Genomic DNA, 17,669 nt, shown 5'->3' with positions numbered 1-17,669 from the left:
CCCACGCTTGTCCGGGCGGGTGCCCGGACGCGCCGCGCCACTGCCTGCAGGCTAAGACTTCGCTAGGTGGGTCGACTACCCCTCCCTCCTCCTCTTCTTCCTCCTCTTCCTCCGCCTCCCGTTCCTCCTCCTCCTCCTCCTGATTTTCCCTCCTCGGCGGGCGAGGGTGGGGGGGGCGGGGGAGGCCGGGGCTTGCCCCGAGCAGCCACGATGCTCCTGGACGCCGGCCCCCAGTATCCTGCGATCGGTGTGACCACCTTTGGCGCATCCCGCCACCATTCGGCGGGAGACGTGGCCGAGCGAGACGTGGGCCTGGGCATCAACCCGTTCGCCGACGGCATGGGCGCCTTCAAGCTCAACCCCAGTTCGCACGAGCTGGCTTCGGCCGGCCAGACGGCCTTCACGTCTCAGGCACCCGGCTATGCGGCTGCTGCGGCCCTGGGTCATCACCACCACCCTGGCCACGTCGGCTCCTATTCCAGCGCAGCTTTCAATTCTACGCGGGACTTTCTGTTTCGCAACCGGGGTTTTGGAGACGCCGCGGCGGCAGCCAGCGCCCAGCATAGCCTCTTCGCTGCTTCAGCCGGCGGCTTCGGGGGCCCACACGGCCATACGGACGCCGCGGGCCACCTCCTTTTTCCCGGGCTTCATGAGCAGGCGGCGGGCCACGCTTCGCCCAACGTGGTCAACGGGCAAATGAGGCTCGGCTTCTCTGGGGACATGTACCCGCGGCCTGAACAGTATGGCCAGGTGACCAGCCCGCGATCCGAGCACTATGCCGCCCCGCAGCTGCACGGGTACGGGCCCATGAACGTGAACATGGCCGCGCATCACGGCGCCGGCGCTTTCTTCCGCTATATGCGCCAACCCATCAAGCAAGAGCTCATCTGTAAGTGGATCGAGCCAGAGCAGCTGGCCAACCCCAAAAAGTCGTGCAACAAAACTTTCAGCACCATGCACGAGCTGGTCACGCACGTCACTGTGGAACACGTCGGCGGCCCAGAGCAGAGTAACCACATCTGCTTCTGGGAGGAGTGTCCACGCGAGGGCAAGCCCTTCAAAGCCAAATACAAACTGGTCAACCACATCCGCGTGCATACGGGCGAAAAACCCTTCCCCTGCCCTTTCCCTGGCTGCGGCAAGGTCTTCGCGCGCTCAGAAAACCTAAAGATCCACAAAAGGACGCACACAGGTACGGAAACTGATGTAAGACACCCTTTCCCCAGTCCCGGGCCTGGTACCCGAAATCCGAAAGCCAGCGTCTGGGAAGCACACAAATCCAGCCGCGGTGCAGTCCCGGCATCAGGTTCTGGCAGGCAGGCAGCCAAGGTGCTCTGATTTTTAGTTTGGGGCTGGAAATTATGGGGGTGGGGGAGGAATCGGAGAGAAGGCGGATGAAAAGGATATGAGGATATAGGATTTTTAAAATGTGGAATAAAAAGGGCCGGGAGAACAGGAAGCCAAGCCTTGCTTGGCAGAGCCCTTGAAGCGCTGGAAGCTGGAAGAGGTGGCCGGCTCCGAGCTGCAGCAGAGGCGCCTGCCGATCCAGCTGTAGGCAAATCTGCATGCTCGCTTGTGGCCAACATCCCTCTCCAAGACTTAATTAATGGAGGACTTTGCTAAAGGAAAGGGCTGAGAAAGTTGAAGAGATAGGGTTCAGGGATGTATAAAGAAACAAAACAGAAAGAGAAAGAAAGGGATGCGGGTGGGCGGGAGGAAGTAATTTGGGATTTAGGAGGTTTTTGTAGGTTCATGCATAAGGAGAGGACACCAAATTTAGTACTGATGGGTTTGAGGGAAAGCTTGAGGGGCGAGGAGAGTCGGTGGAAGACTGAGGAAGACCTTTCTGTCGTTTAGATTCCATGGGGACTGCGTTTTTGTGTTTTTTTTTTTTTTTTTTTTTTTAAATACCGGATCCCCGCGTTGGCCTTTAAAAATAAAGACAAGTCGAAAACAGTTTAAGAACAGAACAAAACAAAACAGAACTTCATGGCAACTCAAAAACAACAGACTGGGACAGGCAGGACATTTTGGGCCTCTTCCACCCATGAGGTGGGGAATCCGCTCTCCTTTTCTATTTTGGTGTGCTCGGTGATGTCTGAGAACCGCGCTTGGAAGTTTGGATTTAACACCCAAGTCAGGGAAGAACTTGGCGCGCCCAGCTCCCCACTTCCCAGATTATGTTATAAAATGTGAGTGTATGTAGGGGGTGGGGTGGGGGAGGCGAAGAGGGGGTGTAGGGAGTTGGGGAGGAGATAGGGGGAGGAGAGAAGAGCAAAATAGCGGGAGAATTCACCCGGAAAGTAAAAACCAGAAACCAAGAGCTTAGGTAGAAGCAACCCATAGTGTGTATAGCCCCAGGCAAAAAAAAAAAAAAAAAAAAAAAAAAAGCCAGCATCCAGACCTGCTCCCACACTGGGATGTAAAAAACAACGACTACTATTACTATAAATACAATCTAAAAATAAAATTAGGTCTAATTGTCTAATTGTACTGGGAACTAATAAATAGTTAAGATATTTATAATTCCACTGCAGGTATATGAAGTCCCGGATTTTTAAGCTTTCAAAGTGCTAATCCTGGGCCTCTGACTTTTTAAATTATTTCTATTGAAATTTTAGAAAAGGATGGCGGGATATATTCTAATAAGACCCCTCTGTTTCTCGCCTTTCTCATCAGGGGAGAAGCCCTTCAAGTGCGAATTCGAGGGCTGCGACCGGCGCTTTGCTAACAGCAGCGACCGCAAGAAGCACATGCACGTGCATACGAGTGATAAACCCTATCTCTGCAAGATGTGCGACAAGTCCTACACGCACCCCAGCTCCCTGCGCAAACACATGAAGGTAATCGCCGAGCGAGCCTCGCCTTTGGCCTTCAGAGCTGGAGCGCTCTGTGCTCTCGGGCTGGGGTCAGGCGGCGAGTGGCAGCTGGGCGGCTGCAGGAGCCAGAGCTAGCGGGAAGGCGACGGTTCCACTCTGTTGAGTGGGGCCGGGCAGATTGGATGGGGACTGGAAAAGAGGACAGGAGCACCTAAGGCTGTTTTAAACTCAGTGTTTCATTGAAAAAAAAAAAAAAAGTTCAAAGAAGTAAGCACTCGCGCCGTCGCCGCGTGAATTTGGCTCAGAGCTCGGGAGCTAGGGCTGAACAGCGGGTTTACGCTGCAGAAGCTGCCGCCATTTCGGTTGGCAGCATTGAGCGGAAGAGTTGGGGCCTGGTGCCCTGGCCGGAGCTTTTGCTCAACTAAACCTGGGAGGGTAAAGTCTTGGGGAGCGAACCGTCCTAGAATCCAGCCTCAAACGAAGTGTCCTCCTTCCCAGGCCCTTTTTTTTTTTTTTTCCTTTTGTGAGTACACGGGGAGCTCGGCCTCCAGGCCGTGGTGGGGGCACCCAAGCCCCAGTGCCACCATCCTGCTTCTCCGGAGTTCAGGGGGATCCAGGGCTCCGGGAGGAGAGTGCTGCCTTCACCAGCCTTGGCTGGCCGCCGAGCTGGCTCCTAATCTCCGTAAAAACGCAACTTTATTCCCGCAGGTCCACGAATCCTCCTCGCAGGGCTCCCAGCCTTCGCCCGCCGCCAGCTCGGGCTACGAGTCCTCCACGCCGCCCACCATCGTGTCTCCCTCCACAGAGAACCCGACCACCAGCTCCCTGTCGCCCTCCTCCTCTGCGGTCCACCACACAGCCGGCCACAGCGCGCTCTCTTCCAATTTTAACGAATGGTACGTTTAAAATCAGAAACAAAACACCGAACAAAACCCTATTTAAGAGACTGAACACACACGTATACACAATATTATTGAACGAACCCTGCGAATCCGAAACAACCCCTCCCAGACCCCAGTATCCTATTTTTTTTTTCCCTTAATCTGCCAATAGGCCCAGGACTAAGTCAGAGAGAGGAAGTATCAAACCTTCTTAAATTTTCCTTCACTACATTTTCTTTCTTTCTTTTTTTAATTTTAATTTTTTTTTTTTTTTTTTTTTTTGGCAAAGGCTTGCTAGCCGAGGTGCGGGATGGGGGTCGAGGAGAAGGCGACCGCCTGACCAAATGCCGCCAACCCCAAGGGCCAATTTCTTGTTGGATCGAAACAGGCTCTCTGGGGCTTCGGCTTTTTTTTTTTTTTTTTCCTTTGCTTTCTTGTAAATACAGAATTATTAGCTTAAAACTGTTCTGTTGGATTCTGTAAATAGTTATATCTTGGTTGGATCGGGTGGGTGGGATCGTGGCGTTGTGTTCTTTGCATTGGGGGAGGGGGGAGGGGCCGGGGGAAGGGGAGGGGGAGGGGGTGGGCGGCCGAAAGCCAACTGTTTGTACTGAATGGCAAGAATGTTCTAGTAAATGTGTACCAAAATGTGAATTACTTTGTACGATTACAGTCTCCACGTCGACCTAACAGACTATTATTGGTATTAATGTGCTTTTTTTTGTATAAAGTGCAAACATTTCGTCCCAAAGTCTTAAGTACTTTAGTGCAGTAAAATGTTGTTTCACGTCCTGTCAAGAATTCGTATAGTACGAGCCTGGATCTGCGTGTCAAACTGTTCCATTTGTTTATGTAAAGTGATATTAAAAGAAGATATAAACTATAACTGTCCATTGCTTTTGGCAAAAGATACAACCACATAATGTATATAATTCCTAGTTTCCATATTTATCCGCATGTAAAGGGCCGGTTTATCCATGTTACAGCTATTCAATATTTATGGCTAGAGAAACTCGTATGTACACTTTAGTTTCCAGAACTGTTTGGTAACCTTTCGTACCTTATTAAAGATTCTTAAATCTCAGTGATGTGGTAGGAATTTATTCTTCGTATTCCCCGCCCCACCCGCAACACCCCCAGCAACCTGCTGCCTCTTCTGCCAGTCTTGGTGGGTTTCTGGATAAGCTCTCTAGTCCCTTGCCTTCCCTTTCTGTCATTGCAGGTCGTATAAACGTGATAAATGAACGCTACCCTGCTGGCTCTCCGAGAGTGTGTAATTAGTATTTATATCAAAATTTATGAAACAAATTTTCGGCCGCAGTATAATTTAAATGACCTTTGCAGACGTAGAATAACAACCATAAAAATAACAGAAATAGATTGCACAGGCTACATCAATATTAATGTAGGCGAATGGTGAGAAGCTCAGGGGCTCGCTCTACAGCCTGGCAAATGAACTTGCAGCCGAGGGTTCTGCTGTCCTCCAAATTAAATCCCCCGTTCTGAAACCGAGTTGCAGATTTACAATATCATATTTTAAATTACTGTCTTCAATTAAACCATTTATGGTCATAACTAATTTTCAGAATGTCGATGCATGCTTTTCCAGGCCTTCCTTCTTTGTACAAAAGTAAATGTCCATAAAACGTTTCACTTACATTTTTTCAAACGTGATGCTAATTTAAATTAATTACTTCCTATGATATGTTATTATTCCTATAATTTTGCCACTGTTATTAGTTCTCTCAAAAAATACATCTAAGGCAGAGAATTATTTTATGTAATTTGATTATCTTTCTATCTCTTTTATTTATTTCTCATTTACTTAAGAAATTCGTTCCATTGGCTGGCGTTGATACAGTAAATTTGTAAATGAGGAGACAATATAAAAAATCTAAATTACTTGTGCTTAATGACTGTAGCAGAACGCCTTTTCTCTAAATCAGATTGTCTTTCTTGCAGTTTAGTTTGATAGATTTGCAAGCTATGCTGCTTCCATGAAGTTAGCTTCACTGGTAAGAACGCAGGCTTCTTTGTCTCTGCTTGTAGCTTGCATGATCGCCCCATTAGGCAGACGACGTAGCCCGAGATCACATATCAGGCCCTTGGCTATAGCTGCAAGGGTGTGGACGTGTTAGGTCGGCGGGAGAAACTGACCTAGCTGTGGGCAAGAAGGAAGGTGGATCTAATTCTTTAATAAACTGTGTCCAGGAAGTCATAGGCCAAAGTATGAATGTCCAGTAAGATCCTTATATCTGTTTTCAATCAGTATTAATTTTTCAAACCATACCATTGACCAATTCCAAAACTAAAATGTAGTATTGTCTTTAAGAATGCTTTGACTTGTTCCTTCCATCTCTTGCTATTTGTATGTGTCATTTTTAGGCAACAAAGTCTTATTTGCTGATGAAAGGGTTTGCTGCCCTTCCAGTAGCACATAGAAAACTGGGGACTGTGTTGTTTTAAACTTTTAAAAAATAGTTATTCTGATTATTGCAGGAATATTGGCCTTTCATGAAAAGAGCGCCACCTTGCAAAATTTGGAGATATTTAAGAAAGTAGAACACCTAAGCAGGAATTGCTGCTAGCTTTAAAAATTTGTGAGACCAAAATCTGGCCCCGTACAGCTTTGGAGAGATGAAATTGATTAACAGTGGAGTATTTGAAGTGACTCCAGACATTGAGCCCAATAGTTAAAAATAGAAAGGAATAAAGATAGCTCATCTCTCTAGGAAAGATAACAGCTCAATTAATAATCTTTCCCTTTTTCATTAAGGTTGTCTGGGAACCTAATATAAGTATGGTAGTGATAATCATAATAATATCAGTACTTTTGGAGTTTTGTTTCCGCATTCAATAAGATAGTAAATGATGAGTTTACCTTTGTTTTGACCATCCCTAAATGCTGTTTACTTCAAATTTAAGATTATGAATGTCTCATTATTTGTTATATAACTCATGCCTCTTTGGAGTGTGATAATGAAATATAACACTATGATGATTTATGTAGAATATTTTGAAGATACATTTTAGAGGTAAATGTTTATTTCAAAACAACTTCATATTTCAAATATTTATTTAGACTTTGAAGGTCAAATAATTTTTAAGTAATCATCTGAGGAGTCTTCTGTGTATGTTTATGTGTATTTATGAATAGTCTCCCCTTAAAGGCACTTTTATAATAGAAACCAACATATATAGCAATCCCCACTTTTGCAGTCTGTGCTCCAACACCCACCACAAAGAAAGAGTCATTAATGATGTAAGTCGCCTAAAATAATGCTTCAAACTTAAATGTAGTCTATTATTTTTCTGGTACCTTTAATGTCTGCTTCTTGAGATGTATTCTTCATACTTTTCTTCATGGACTATTAGGTTTTGAAATACATGAATGTGAACATCGAAATATATTGTTAGACTCTATTTAGCAGGAGCTGAAGATGCTGCAAATGGCTGGTTTCTGTGTGTAGCTGTGGATTTTGATTTAGGCAGAAGGCCGTACTTGTTCATATTGTGACTGCATTGTATTCTGGATACTATCAAATGATTAGAACAGCTAACAAGTTATTAAAATGTTATTTTGTGTCAACAGAAAATGCCTGAGTACAAGCAATCATATTTGAGAAATGAAGAGAAATGAGTTGTGGTATGTGTGTGTACATTTATAGAGCAAGCATATAAATATACAAGCACCATTTATATGGGGGCTAAGTAATTTTCAAACATTTCAGATCCTTTGTTTTCTTCTTCAAAAGCTACCCCCAACTGCTTTAAGCATTTGCAGCTGATGATTTTGATTTTTTAAAGTCAAGCATTCAAGTTAACCTTTAAGAAGCAAACCACCTCCAAAAGAAAGATGTAACCTTTCAATTGCCCCATCTGCTTATCATTTTTTTTTTTTTTTTTTTTTGGCTTTAGCTGACAATGAAAATAGCACTAACCTTCTTCACTGATGGGCTTGGCATTTAGATGTTTTTATTTGTTGATTGTGAAGTTTTCTCAGAACTTTTAAAGGGTTGGCTACAGAACTACACCCCAAATTATTCACCCAGTCCCAAATCTTCCAGAAGTTCCTCTTTTGAGTTTCAAGGTGTAATCAGTGTCCTGGATCCTGTGTGAGTCATTACTGGTAGAGTTGGAACCTGAGCACAGAGTGACTTGGAGAAGGTCCTGAGTCTTAAAGAATGGATTCAGTTAAAGTGTTCTGAGGAATGACTGCATGGGGTCTGCACACTCAGAATGAAGACACTGAGCTTGTGACCTTAACCCACTGTTGACTAGATATAAAGACATCAGATTTTACACATTCCTTACTTGCAGTTGTTTCCTTTTTCCAACTTAAAATACTAATTACTCATTCTCTCTAGGTAAAGAATTCTCACCTCTTCTAGCAACAAATGTAGTTCTCTGAACCATGAGTTCATATTGGGGTGGGGGAATGTTGCTTTCTCAGAGAGGCACAGTTGATATCACTCACTTTGGTTTTAGAATTCTTGAAAACAGAATGCTAGTGGAAAGATTGATCCCATCTATGCCAGTCAAGCCACAAAAGTCTCTCTTTATCTATAATACCTTCTGTTTTAGCTTTTTAATCACCTCATCTGCCTCTGTAATATATATGTCCATTTATTTAAAAATAGTTAGATACAGAAAGTAAAATTTTTATGGGGGAACTACACAACAACCTATTTTTTAAAATGATAACTGCTAGATTGGGGCAAGAAGTAAAAAAAATGTTCATAACTTATAGCATGTTACTTTCAAGCCTTTTTTCTCAACATTTATTGCAAATATGATGATTTAATAGGCACAGAATATGAACAATGTTCTCCTTTAATCTATGCAAGGCTGGCTGGCTCCAGAGTCTCTTCCTTAGCAAGAGGAAGCACATCAGGCCAAATTAAGGGCTATTTTTACCCCACAAGCTGGAATCTGTTCATCAGTTCCTAAGGTTGATTTCCACTTGAGAAGGACGAGCTAATAAAACTGTATGAAGATTCCAAATGATGCTGCACACTAGAGGTGAGTTATTTTTTTAAGATTAAGAAATCAGATTTAGCTATCTAATATGAAAACTACGTTTGGCAGTGATGATGCCACAGACTTGTGACTGTCAACTGAACACAACATTTTGACTGCCTCTGATGCTTGTGGGGCATCTCTGTAGGCATATGCGAAAGGTGCACAGTGATACCTCCACCTACAGCACAAGATAAGCTATTGAGTGTGGGTGTAAACACATTGTAATCATTAACACCAGTTCTAAGGCATTCCACCTTAGCAAATCTAAAAATTGTTATTTCATCTCCATTGTGTAACAATTTCCATTAAGGTACAGAAAATAGGGTCGTAAATGGGGTGAGAGAAGATCATATTGTGATTCTTTTAAATTCTTTTCTGTCCATGGGGGGGAAAATCCTACCTGTGGTGAAGAAAGCTAAAGTTGGGGAGGAAGGTGAAACGGAAGAAAGGAATAGGGGTGGGGTGGGGTGTACTTAAAGAGACATGTTTGCTCTGGAGAATTTCTTGAAAGTATGGAAACGCAGGCCTTGAGGGTGGGTGTACAGGGAAATACAGCCAGAGTTCCACAGAAGGCTCCGCCGCTAGCGGTCGAGGGGCCTCCGGCGCCACCCCGCAGCCCTGCGGGGCGCTTTCCAAATCGCTGCGGCGGGCTCCGGCCGCGCTGGACCGATAAGGCGCATGCGCAGCTCGTGGCCCGCGGTTCCACGTGCTGATGAATATGCATGAAGCGCCCCCGCCCTTAGCGGGCTGAGGAGGGAACCGCGCGGAGCTCAGGCCTGTGAAAGTCTCTGGCCAGGCTCCCAAAATAGTGCGGCAGGGAAGCTGCACGTGTTTGTTTTCAAACCGCGCTGGTTTAAGTGAGTTCACAATGCCAGCAAAGCCTCCAGCAACCTGCAGCCGCCGCCATCGGAACTGCGAGCAGAGCGAGCCCAGCGGGGTCTCCCCTTCCCCAAGGGTCCGGGGCTACCCGGTGCTTGAGTCCCAGCGGGCCACACTTCTATGCTCGGGAGGCCGGGTTTCTGGTTTACACCGAGTCCAGTCGGGAATCCACCTCCTTTTATCCCCCTGCCCCCCAACAAGCTGGGAGCTGACACCTTAGCTTTTCTTAGATCCGTTTCCCCTCAGAGAAGATGGGCCCTGGATTCACCTGGCCCCTAGATAGAGCCCAGGCCGGAGGCGACAGGCGCGGGGCAGTGGGGAATTTTCCTGGAGCCTGCCCTCTTTCCTTGCTCAGATCCCAACTGGAGTTCAGGTACAGGTTTATTGACTTCCTCTCTTGGTGATACTAGAGTTCTGCACAGTGAATGGTATTTTGTGGTCAGGGTGTTTACTGATTTCAGAAAGAGCACATAACCTGCCCGATGGAGAGGCCCACCCTTGTAAAAAATTAAAAAAATATTAAAAATTAAAACAAACAAACAAACTGAGAGAAGAAGTGGGACGTCTCTGGGTCACTGATGTCTGCGGAGTTAACGCCTTAGGGTGTTTTACAAAATATTTGGTCCGATGATAGCGAGAATGGCAAACAACAGGTCCCAATCCTCCTCTGGATTTCACTTGCAACAGAATAGATAGAACCCACTTCCCTCACTGACAACAGGAAAGGCCTCGGTCCCTACGTACGCAGTTCACGTTACAGTCTAACTCAGAGTGCCAGTTCTGGAATCCTGAGACCACACCACCCGTCCAATAGCACTCGCCAAGTCTTTGGCTTTGAACTTGAGGACGCAGGGAGAGGTTTTGGAAACATTCCTGCCAGGACAAGGCCTTTCTTCCTAACCAGCATCTGAGCTCAAGTCTAGTCTCAGACCTTTATAACCCGGGGATGACCAGAGAAGAGCATTTGCCCTGGGCTCTCTGCCTGCCTCACCACCCACCACCGCCCAGCGTCGGGCTCATGGAGGCCTGGCAGAAGCCACGCACTTCCGATTCCCGGTGACTGTGAGCAAATTGGTTGGTGCACGAGGGTGCCCCTGTCAGCGGCTCTGGAAGGCCTGAGCGACCAGTGTCTGGTCAGGGTGGCAGAATCCTTGAATCTCCGCCACAGGGGTCACCCCAGAATACCCTCCTTTGCGATTTGGGTCTTTCTGTGTTTGGATATGCGGGTCGAGGGACCTATCTAGATCGTCTGGCCTCCCAGCTAGTGATGAGGACCTGTATGGCGCTTTCTCGGAGCAGAAAGATCAAACCCAGCGTGGGTTCCCGCGTCTTTCCCAAAAGGCCAAAGCCCAAAGAACCCTTTTCATTTGGCGAGGGGCTTGAGGGAAGGGAGGGGCGGAGGCGGGAGCGGGTTGGGGTCTGCACGCCACCAGCCCGGCGCTGCGGAATTGCCGGGCTGCTCAGCTTGGCCGCCAGCCTCCAAGCCGGGAAAAACAGTTATCCTCTCCTGGGCTGGAGAGCAGGGACGCCCCTTCCCCGCCCCCCCGGGCGTCCCCGGGGTCGGCGCCAGAGCCCTGGAGACCCGGAGGCTCTGGCTGATGGCGGCAACGCGGGCTCAGGAGCCTCCGCTGGCCAGGCCGAGATTAGTCTGTGGAGGCGGCGGCTGGGGACGTGGGGGCCAAGACTAAAGGGGACCCCACACCGCATAGGCGTTTTCCTTCCCCTCACTTGCGCCTTAGCCTCTGCCCAAATTGCCTGTCTCCAGTAGGACTGACTCTCTGCCCGGCCTTTCTCGGCTGCCAACCTTGCCCGAAATCTAGACCCCAGACCTGGTAAGTGGAGTTCTTCCCCTACCCCGCCCCACCACCTTCCCAGCAGACTCGGCCCGCGACTGCGCGCGCTCGCGTGGCCTAGGGCGCGCGCCAAGAAGTTGGGCCGGTTCGGAGCAGCCACGCCAATTTGGCCTTTGCCTCTGGAGCGTGTGAACGCCGAGGACTCCAAGGTAGTTAGCAGTGTAGCGGGGCTCCACGATGAAGCAGGAGCAAGAGGGGCCCGGCCGTGCTCTCCTGGATCCTCTCTGGCCTTGTGGACACCAAAGCTATCTTAAAAAAAAAAAAAAAAATCAGCTTTCTGAGGGTCTTTAAAGAGGGAAGGGCAGCGGGGAGGGGAATTGGCTCTCCCCCTAAGCAGTTTCTAATCACTTAGGTCGCCAACAAAATTTACCCCTGATTTCTAGTGAAATGCTGTGGAATTATCATTACTATTTTAAGATTTTAAGGCGTCACAGCTTCTCAAATGTACGTGCCTCTTGAGGACATTTTGACAATTACCTTGTCCACTAACACCACTCCCTTCCCACTGGAAAAAAAATAAACTTAATTTTTTAGCAATTGCCTTAGGACACGTCGTTTACATGTCACTGATGTGAAGAAAGAAGGAAGGAAAGAAAAACAGCCATGGCATTTCTGGGAGCTCCAGTGTGCTCTGTTATTGAAATGTGAAAGATGGATTTTGGGGGGGAGGGGGAGACCCGGCGCTGGAAGAGGGCTTTTGAACCACTCTGCCCTGTTGCACGGGGCTGACCTTTGGCTGACACGGCCACGGAGCGGGCCGTTAGTTAACGAGGATTTGATACATTAGACATTCGAGCTGGGCGTGGAGACCCACGCTCTGAATCCAGATTTCGCTCAAATTAGTGTTCTAGGAAATGATCTTTCTAAGTCCTGAGGCTTAACCAAGTGTCAGGCGGCCCGACCGATTGCTGCCTGAAAAGGGCAGCGAAGGATGCTGGATAAAAGTCACATCCCTAGCTCCTTTAAATAAACAAACAAATAAACAGCAAGAAACAGCAAAACAAAACAAAAACCTTCTCAGAGCCATTCCTGAAACGCTTCAGGCCTCCACTTGGAGGCAAGGCTTGAATGGAAGGCTGGTCATCTTCTAATTAGAATTCCTGTCTGAAAAGTCCTAACACCAGACAATCCTGTGAAGGTAGTGTCACACTTAAGGGAATACTTTTTTTTTTTTTTTTTTTTGTGACTGATATATATCTATATCTATTTGTTTAACTTGCAGTTTTGAAATACTGGAGTGGGACTATTTATATCCACCAGTCAGTGTGGCACTCACAGGCAGGACAGTCACAGGTTTTAAAGGCTTTTTCAAAGTTGATGAGTCTCAATTTAATTTGGTTCGACTTATTCCCTGACTTTGGAGCTCACAAAAGGAAGGCAGGCTGGCCAGAGTCCTGGTCTTTCGCCGTTGGCTGAACCTGCAGCGCCCGGGGCCTTGCAGATGACACTGCAGTTGGAGATGTCGCTGCAGCGGCGGGAGTAGGAGGCCACTTACTTGGAGGGTGCGCCGACTCCCTCTATATGTATTGACGGACTGGACTCGGGAAAGATGTCCTTTTATTAAGTCGTCATTAAAGCTTTAACTTTAAAAAAACATATCCCCAGAAAATGCTTTTCTTCTCTTTCCTTCAATGACAGAGCCCGCTGACTGCTCTCAATTGGAGAGGCAGAGAAATTAGCTCCAGCCTGAGTTCTAACCACTCTCAGGGTGGAAGCCGGAGGAAGGGAAATCGTGTTCTGATCCTGTGCCTGTGGCCCTCCAAAGGCTGACTTCCTTTAGCTGCTGCTTTGGGGAGAGGTATCCCCGGACGGTAGCCTCAGTTTTCTGCACCTGAGTTGTCTTTTGCGTTGGTTTTTGCTGGGTCGGCCAGGGCTTCTACTTGGGACCGCAGAAAACTACAATAAGCAATTTGGAGCCTCAAATCTTTGCTCAAGGAGTCTCTACCCCACCTTCCTCCTGTCCCTCCTCTCCCACTATCCCCCCCCCTCCGGGGGTGTAAATGAAAAGATGGAAATTTAACTAGAAAGGCAACTACTTTCATTAAAAAAAAAAAAAAAAGCCCAACAACTTTCAAAGTAAGGAGTCTAGGGAGAGAGATTATTCTCGAAAACTTATTCTTAAGAAATCCAGATAGGACAGGGCTTATGGGAGCTCCAGGGTCAGTTCCACGGTGATCTCGTGTAGACTCAGTCCCAAGCACTGGCCCAGGACTCCCCAAACTGGGGTCCCTCCGACCTTGGGACGTGGGCTACTCACACTTTTTCTGTAGGGCAGAGGCCAAGGTCCCCGGTGGAAAAATCAAACCTTTCCATATTCTTGAGAACTCTCCACTTTGGCAGGGTGATAAAATCTAGTCTAAAGGTGAGGTGACAAGTGGGACAAGGAGGACGGTTGGGGAGAGGAAAGAGAGTGGATGGTTAATTGCGCTGTCGGGTTCTTTCTCCCAGTGACGGGTCTCCGCAACCTCTTCTACCAGGTTGATCTCTAGCGAGAAACTCCCTGCGAGCAACTCCACTGAGTTAAGGTAGAAACGGAAACGGTGGGTCCCTTTCATTTTAGGTCCACATCTTTTGGATTCAGGGTAAAACAACTTTGCATTGACGCTCAAAAAAGAGGAAGGAAGGAAGCACTCTGTGTTCACAGACTTGGCCAGTTCTTCTCTCTGGCCCCTTTCTCACCCTGGTTTAACCCGGGGAGCCAACGCTGGGGGTTTGGGCCTACAGACCTGGTCGCAGTCTGGGGTGCCCGCTAATCCTCCGGAGCTGCAAGCTTTGCGGTATTAACTGGGAGAGGAGTTTCTGGCGGGCGCCGAGGGAACCCCCTTTCTCCCCCTCTGGGGTTTCATCCTGCCCTGCCAGGGGTTCCCGCTCCGCATCCCGCCCCCCCCCCCCCCGCAGCTCTAGCCCAGGCCACCCTAGGGACTGCTAGGGACCTGACGCAGGCAGTACGGTCGCTGACGTCAGGGGCTGTTGGCTGCCTGAACCCGAGCCCTGGCCACAGGCTCCCGGCGCCGGCATCATTAATTATCAGGCACGAAATGTTGCAAAGAAAACGCAAGCTATTCGGGTGGTGGTTGATACATATTTTTTTTTTTCCCTCTTGTAGAGGGGGTCGGAAAGGAAGAGTAGAATAGGAAGAGAAACGGGATTGTTTCTCAAAACATCGTTACTAACTTCGCACCCTCCTCCCTCCAGGTCAACCCGCGTGTCCACTCTTGAGCTACAGATTTTCTACCTAGTTACGGGGGATTCCTGAAGGAAGTGCCAGTATTTGTTCATGTGGGAACCGCATCGCTGTAACTTCCCCGTAGATCAAACATGAAGGTCTTAATCATATCTATCAACCAAGGCGGGCATTGTCCCTCAAGCTGGATCTAGCTGGTTCATATCACCTTTTCCCGTTTGGTTCAGATCCTTTGCCCGAGATCTGATATTGTTGTTATTCAATAAAAAGACACACCCCCCCCTCCGCCCTGCATACCGATAGGGCCAAGATAAACGAACAGAGCAATCTGGCATCAGGAATGAAACCTTTTATTTGTAACATCAAAAGTGGTTTTCCTTTTTTCTTTTGTTTTAAAAGGAATTATAATAACCAGCTTAAAATAGAATTTTAAACAGCTAAGCATTAACTTCTTCAAAACCACACCAGTTCGTGGTTCTAATTCTAATGCGTTATGAAAATTCTTCCTCTAAGGATCACTGCGGAGTAAACCCGGGCGGAGCAGGGTCATTGAGAGGCGAATTCTCTCTTGGGCTCTTCCCTGCAAAGAAAAAAAAAAAGGAAAGAAAAAAAAAAAAAAAAAAAGAAGAAGAAGCATGCCATTCATATCGGAGTTCCACAGGTGATATAGAAGTGATGTTGTTGGGGGGAGGATAAAAAAACCAAACGAATAAAGGGGAATCATACTTAAACTTAAAAACCTACTCAAATTATGAGATTTTTTTTAACATAAGAGTAACAAACTTACAAATTGAAAGAACTTGAATATTATCTTTTTTTATCAAAACTAATTTCCTTGAAAGTAGCTAATTGAGTCTTTTGAAAGATCTTGTATGTAAAAACACTACTCACATTTATCATGCATGTTGTTAGTAAATAACAGATTTTGAAAATAAAACTTACTTTTATAATAATGAAAATGCATGTAAAATGTATTTGTCAGCACCCACAGGGACAGAATAAAAAGTCTTTCTAGTTATAGAAACAGCCAGAAGAAAGTGTTGCAAGGAAATAGTTAGTGGAATGTTTAACAAAGTGAAATAACAGACTGAATTTTTGAGTTTCTGTTGTAATTTTTAGAGCACTTGAAATTGGTTTGAATTATGATGGTGATTATTTTGTCCTAAAATTAGCAATTTGTTTTTAATCAATAGTTATAAAGTAAACACATCATATTTGTACTGGTGCTTCAGAGGTGGGCAGTAATTATTTTTATAAAATGTAAGTAAAACAGAAGTTCCTTCACTTTTATATAAAGCATAACTTTTTGTGATATTTATATCTTTATGAGTGAACACTTTACAAAGTATAAGTGATCCCACTAATGTACAAAATTCCACAAACATGATCCGATAAAAATTTCCTAGAATTATCTTAAAATTATTTAAAAAAGAGATTGCTGTACAAAAAGGGGAAAAGAAAACCCATTTAGAGTAAGTAGATAAAAACAATCAAACAAAAGTTCAAGGTCCACAGTATTTTTCTTTAATGATTCTTACCTATTTTTATGTCTTGTAATTACTAGACTTTTAATTAAATTCCAAAAATATGTGCTCACTGAATTAAAAAAAAAAATTTGGAGTTGAGGACAACAGTTAATCAGCATTCAATAACTTCAGAACTGTGTTTCTATTTTATGTACTACTTCTTTTATGTCCTGTAAGTCTTTCCAGAGGGCTCTGCTATTTTTAGTACAGCAGGCTGAAATTTATGTGTCTAAGATATATTCCAGACTCTTTGTATAACACTCTGGCTGGGAAAAACCCCAGGATAGTCACTACATTTAAAAAGTCAGCAGATATTATTATGATTCCTGAATCAATAAATGTTTACAGACTTAAGGAAATAATTGAATTAAAGTGCCAAATTTTAAGGTCATTATATGTGTTTGTGTATCTCTTCAGATAAATAATTTGCGCAATTTAGACAGTATTCTGCAGGGTTATGCTGTTTTGGGTGCTACCTCAGTCATGATTTCACCTCCAACCTGATAAAGTCAGTTGGTACTTTTGGCTCTTAGGTTTTTGCTTGTGAACTTCAGTGCCTTGGACAAGATGCTCCCCAAACTCTTAAGCAGTTTTCAAAGCAGTGGTTTAGCATACTCTTGATTATCAATTAGAGAAAAAAAAAAACTTTTAAGATAGTTGGTGATGAAACTTAAATCAAGGTAATTACTTGACTGATTTGGATGTAAATGTAGTTGACAGCAATCCCTGTTTAACACCTCATTGTTAAGATCTTTCTTTTCTGACAGTCCTGTTTCAGTAATATGCACTCTATTTAGCATGAAAAGATACAAAATAAACCTATCTTTCTCTCTTGGTTTGAAAATTAATTATCTTTAATTTTTAAAATATTTATGTTTTAGTTATAGGTGGACACATATCTTTATTTTATTTTTATGTGGTGCTGATTGTCAAACCCAGTGCCTCACGCATGGTAGGCGAGTGCTTTACCTTTGAACCACATCCTCAGCCCAATCTTTAAATTATTTTTACATGAATTATAAAGCATGTTTTCCTAAACCAGGGTTAGAGATGGGTGCGATATTGAATTAAATTGCTTAAGGACATACATTCCTTAGAGTGTCAACTTTAGGTTCTGGCCACATGTGAAAAAATGCAAAATATGTTTTCTATGTAAGGTAACAAATAAGATGGCAGCTAGCAACTCTCTTATACACTGTCATTGCATGATTAAGTGTGAAGAACTAAATATATTGGGTATATTATCTAATCTACAGGTTCTCAGCTGTTGCTTGTCACTTATCAGTTGACTGTACTTGTATGGATCAATTAATTGATTAATTAATAAGCACAACAAGCTCTGAAGACAAATAGAGTCATTGTTATAGTGGCCATGGCTTTTTAAAATGCCCTTATTCCCTCCAGGATTATAATGACAGAGACAAGTATACTTAAACAAAATATAACCTAACATATGGTATTTGTTGTAAGAAAAATATAAATAAAATTTGATTGGGGAATTTTTA

General features: G+C 45.3%; 1 protein-coding gene across 1 annotated transcript; it reads left to right on the top strand.

Moving 5' to 3' along the window:
• The first annotated feature begins 210 nt into the window (after nt 1–210).
• On the top strand, nt 211–3,725 carry Zic1 (Zic family zinc finger 1). The gene is made up of 3 exons (XM_076868428.1): nt 211–1,192; nt 2,680–2,843; nt 3,528–3,725. Exons 1-3 carry the CDS (start codon nt 211–213, stop codon nt 3,723–3,725), a joined length of 1,344 nt encoding a protein of 447 aa, XP_076724543.1.
• The last annotated feature ends 13,944 nt before the right edge of the window (nt 3,726–17,669 follow it).

The sequence above is a fragment of the Callospermophilus lateralis genome, chromosome 10 (genome assembly GCF_048772815.1).
Source record: "Callospermophilus lateralis isolate mCalLat2 chromosome 10, mCalLat2.hap1, whole genome shotgun sequence".
NCBI classification, from domain to species: domain Eukaryota; kingdom Metazoa; phylum Chordata; class Mammalia; order Rodentia; family Sciuridae; genus Callospermophilus; species Callospermophilus lateralis.
This window is presented reverse-complemented; position numbering and strand designations above follow the sequence as displayed.

Excerpts from the sequence above, each read along its gene's own strand:
- Zic1 (XM_076868428.1), top strand. The coding sequence starts at position 211 with ATGCTCCTGGACGCCGGCCCCCAGTATCCTGCGATCGGTGTGACCACC. Across the intron at positions 1,193-2,679 it reads CCACAAAAGGACGCACACAG|GGGAGAAGCCCTTCAAGTGC; the intron begins GTACGGAAACTG and ends CTTTCTCATCAG. Across the intron at positions 2,844-3,527 it reads CCCTGCGCAAACACATGAAG|GTCCACGAATCCTCCTCGCA; the intron begins GTAATCGCCGAG and ends TTATTCCCGCAG.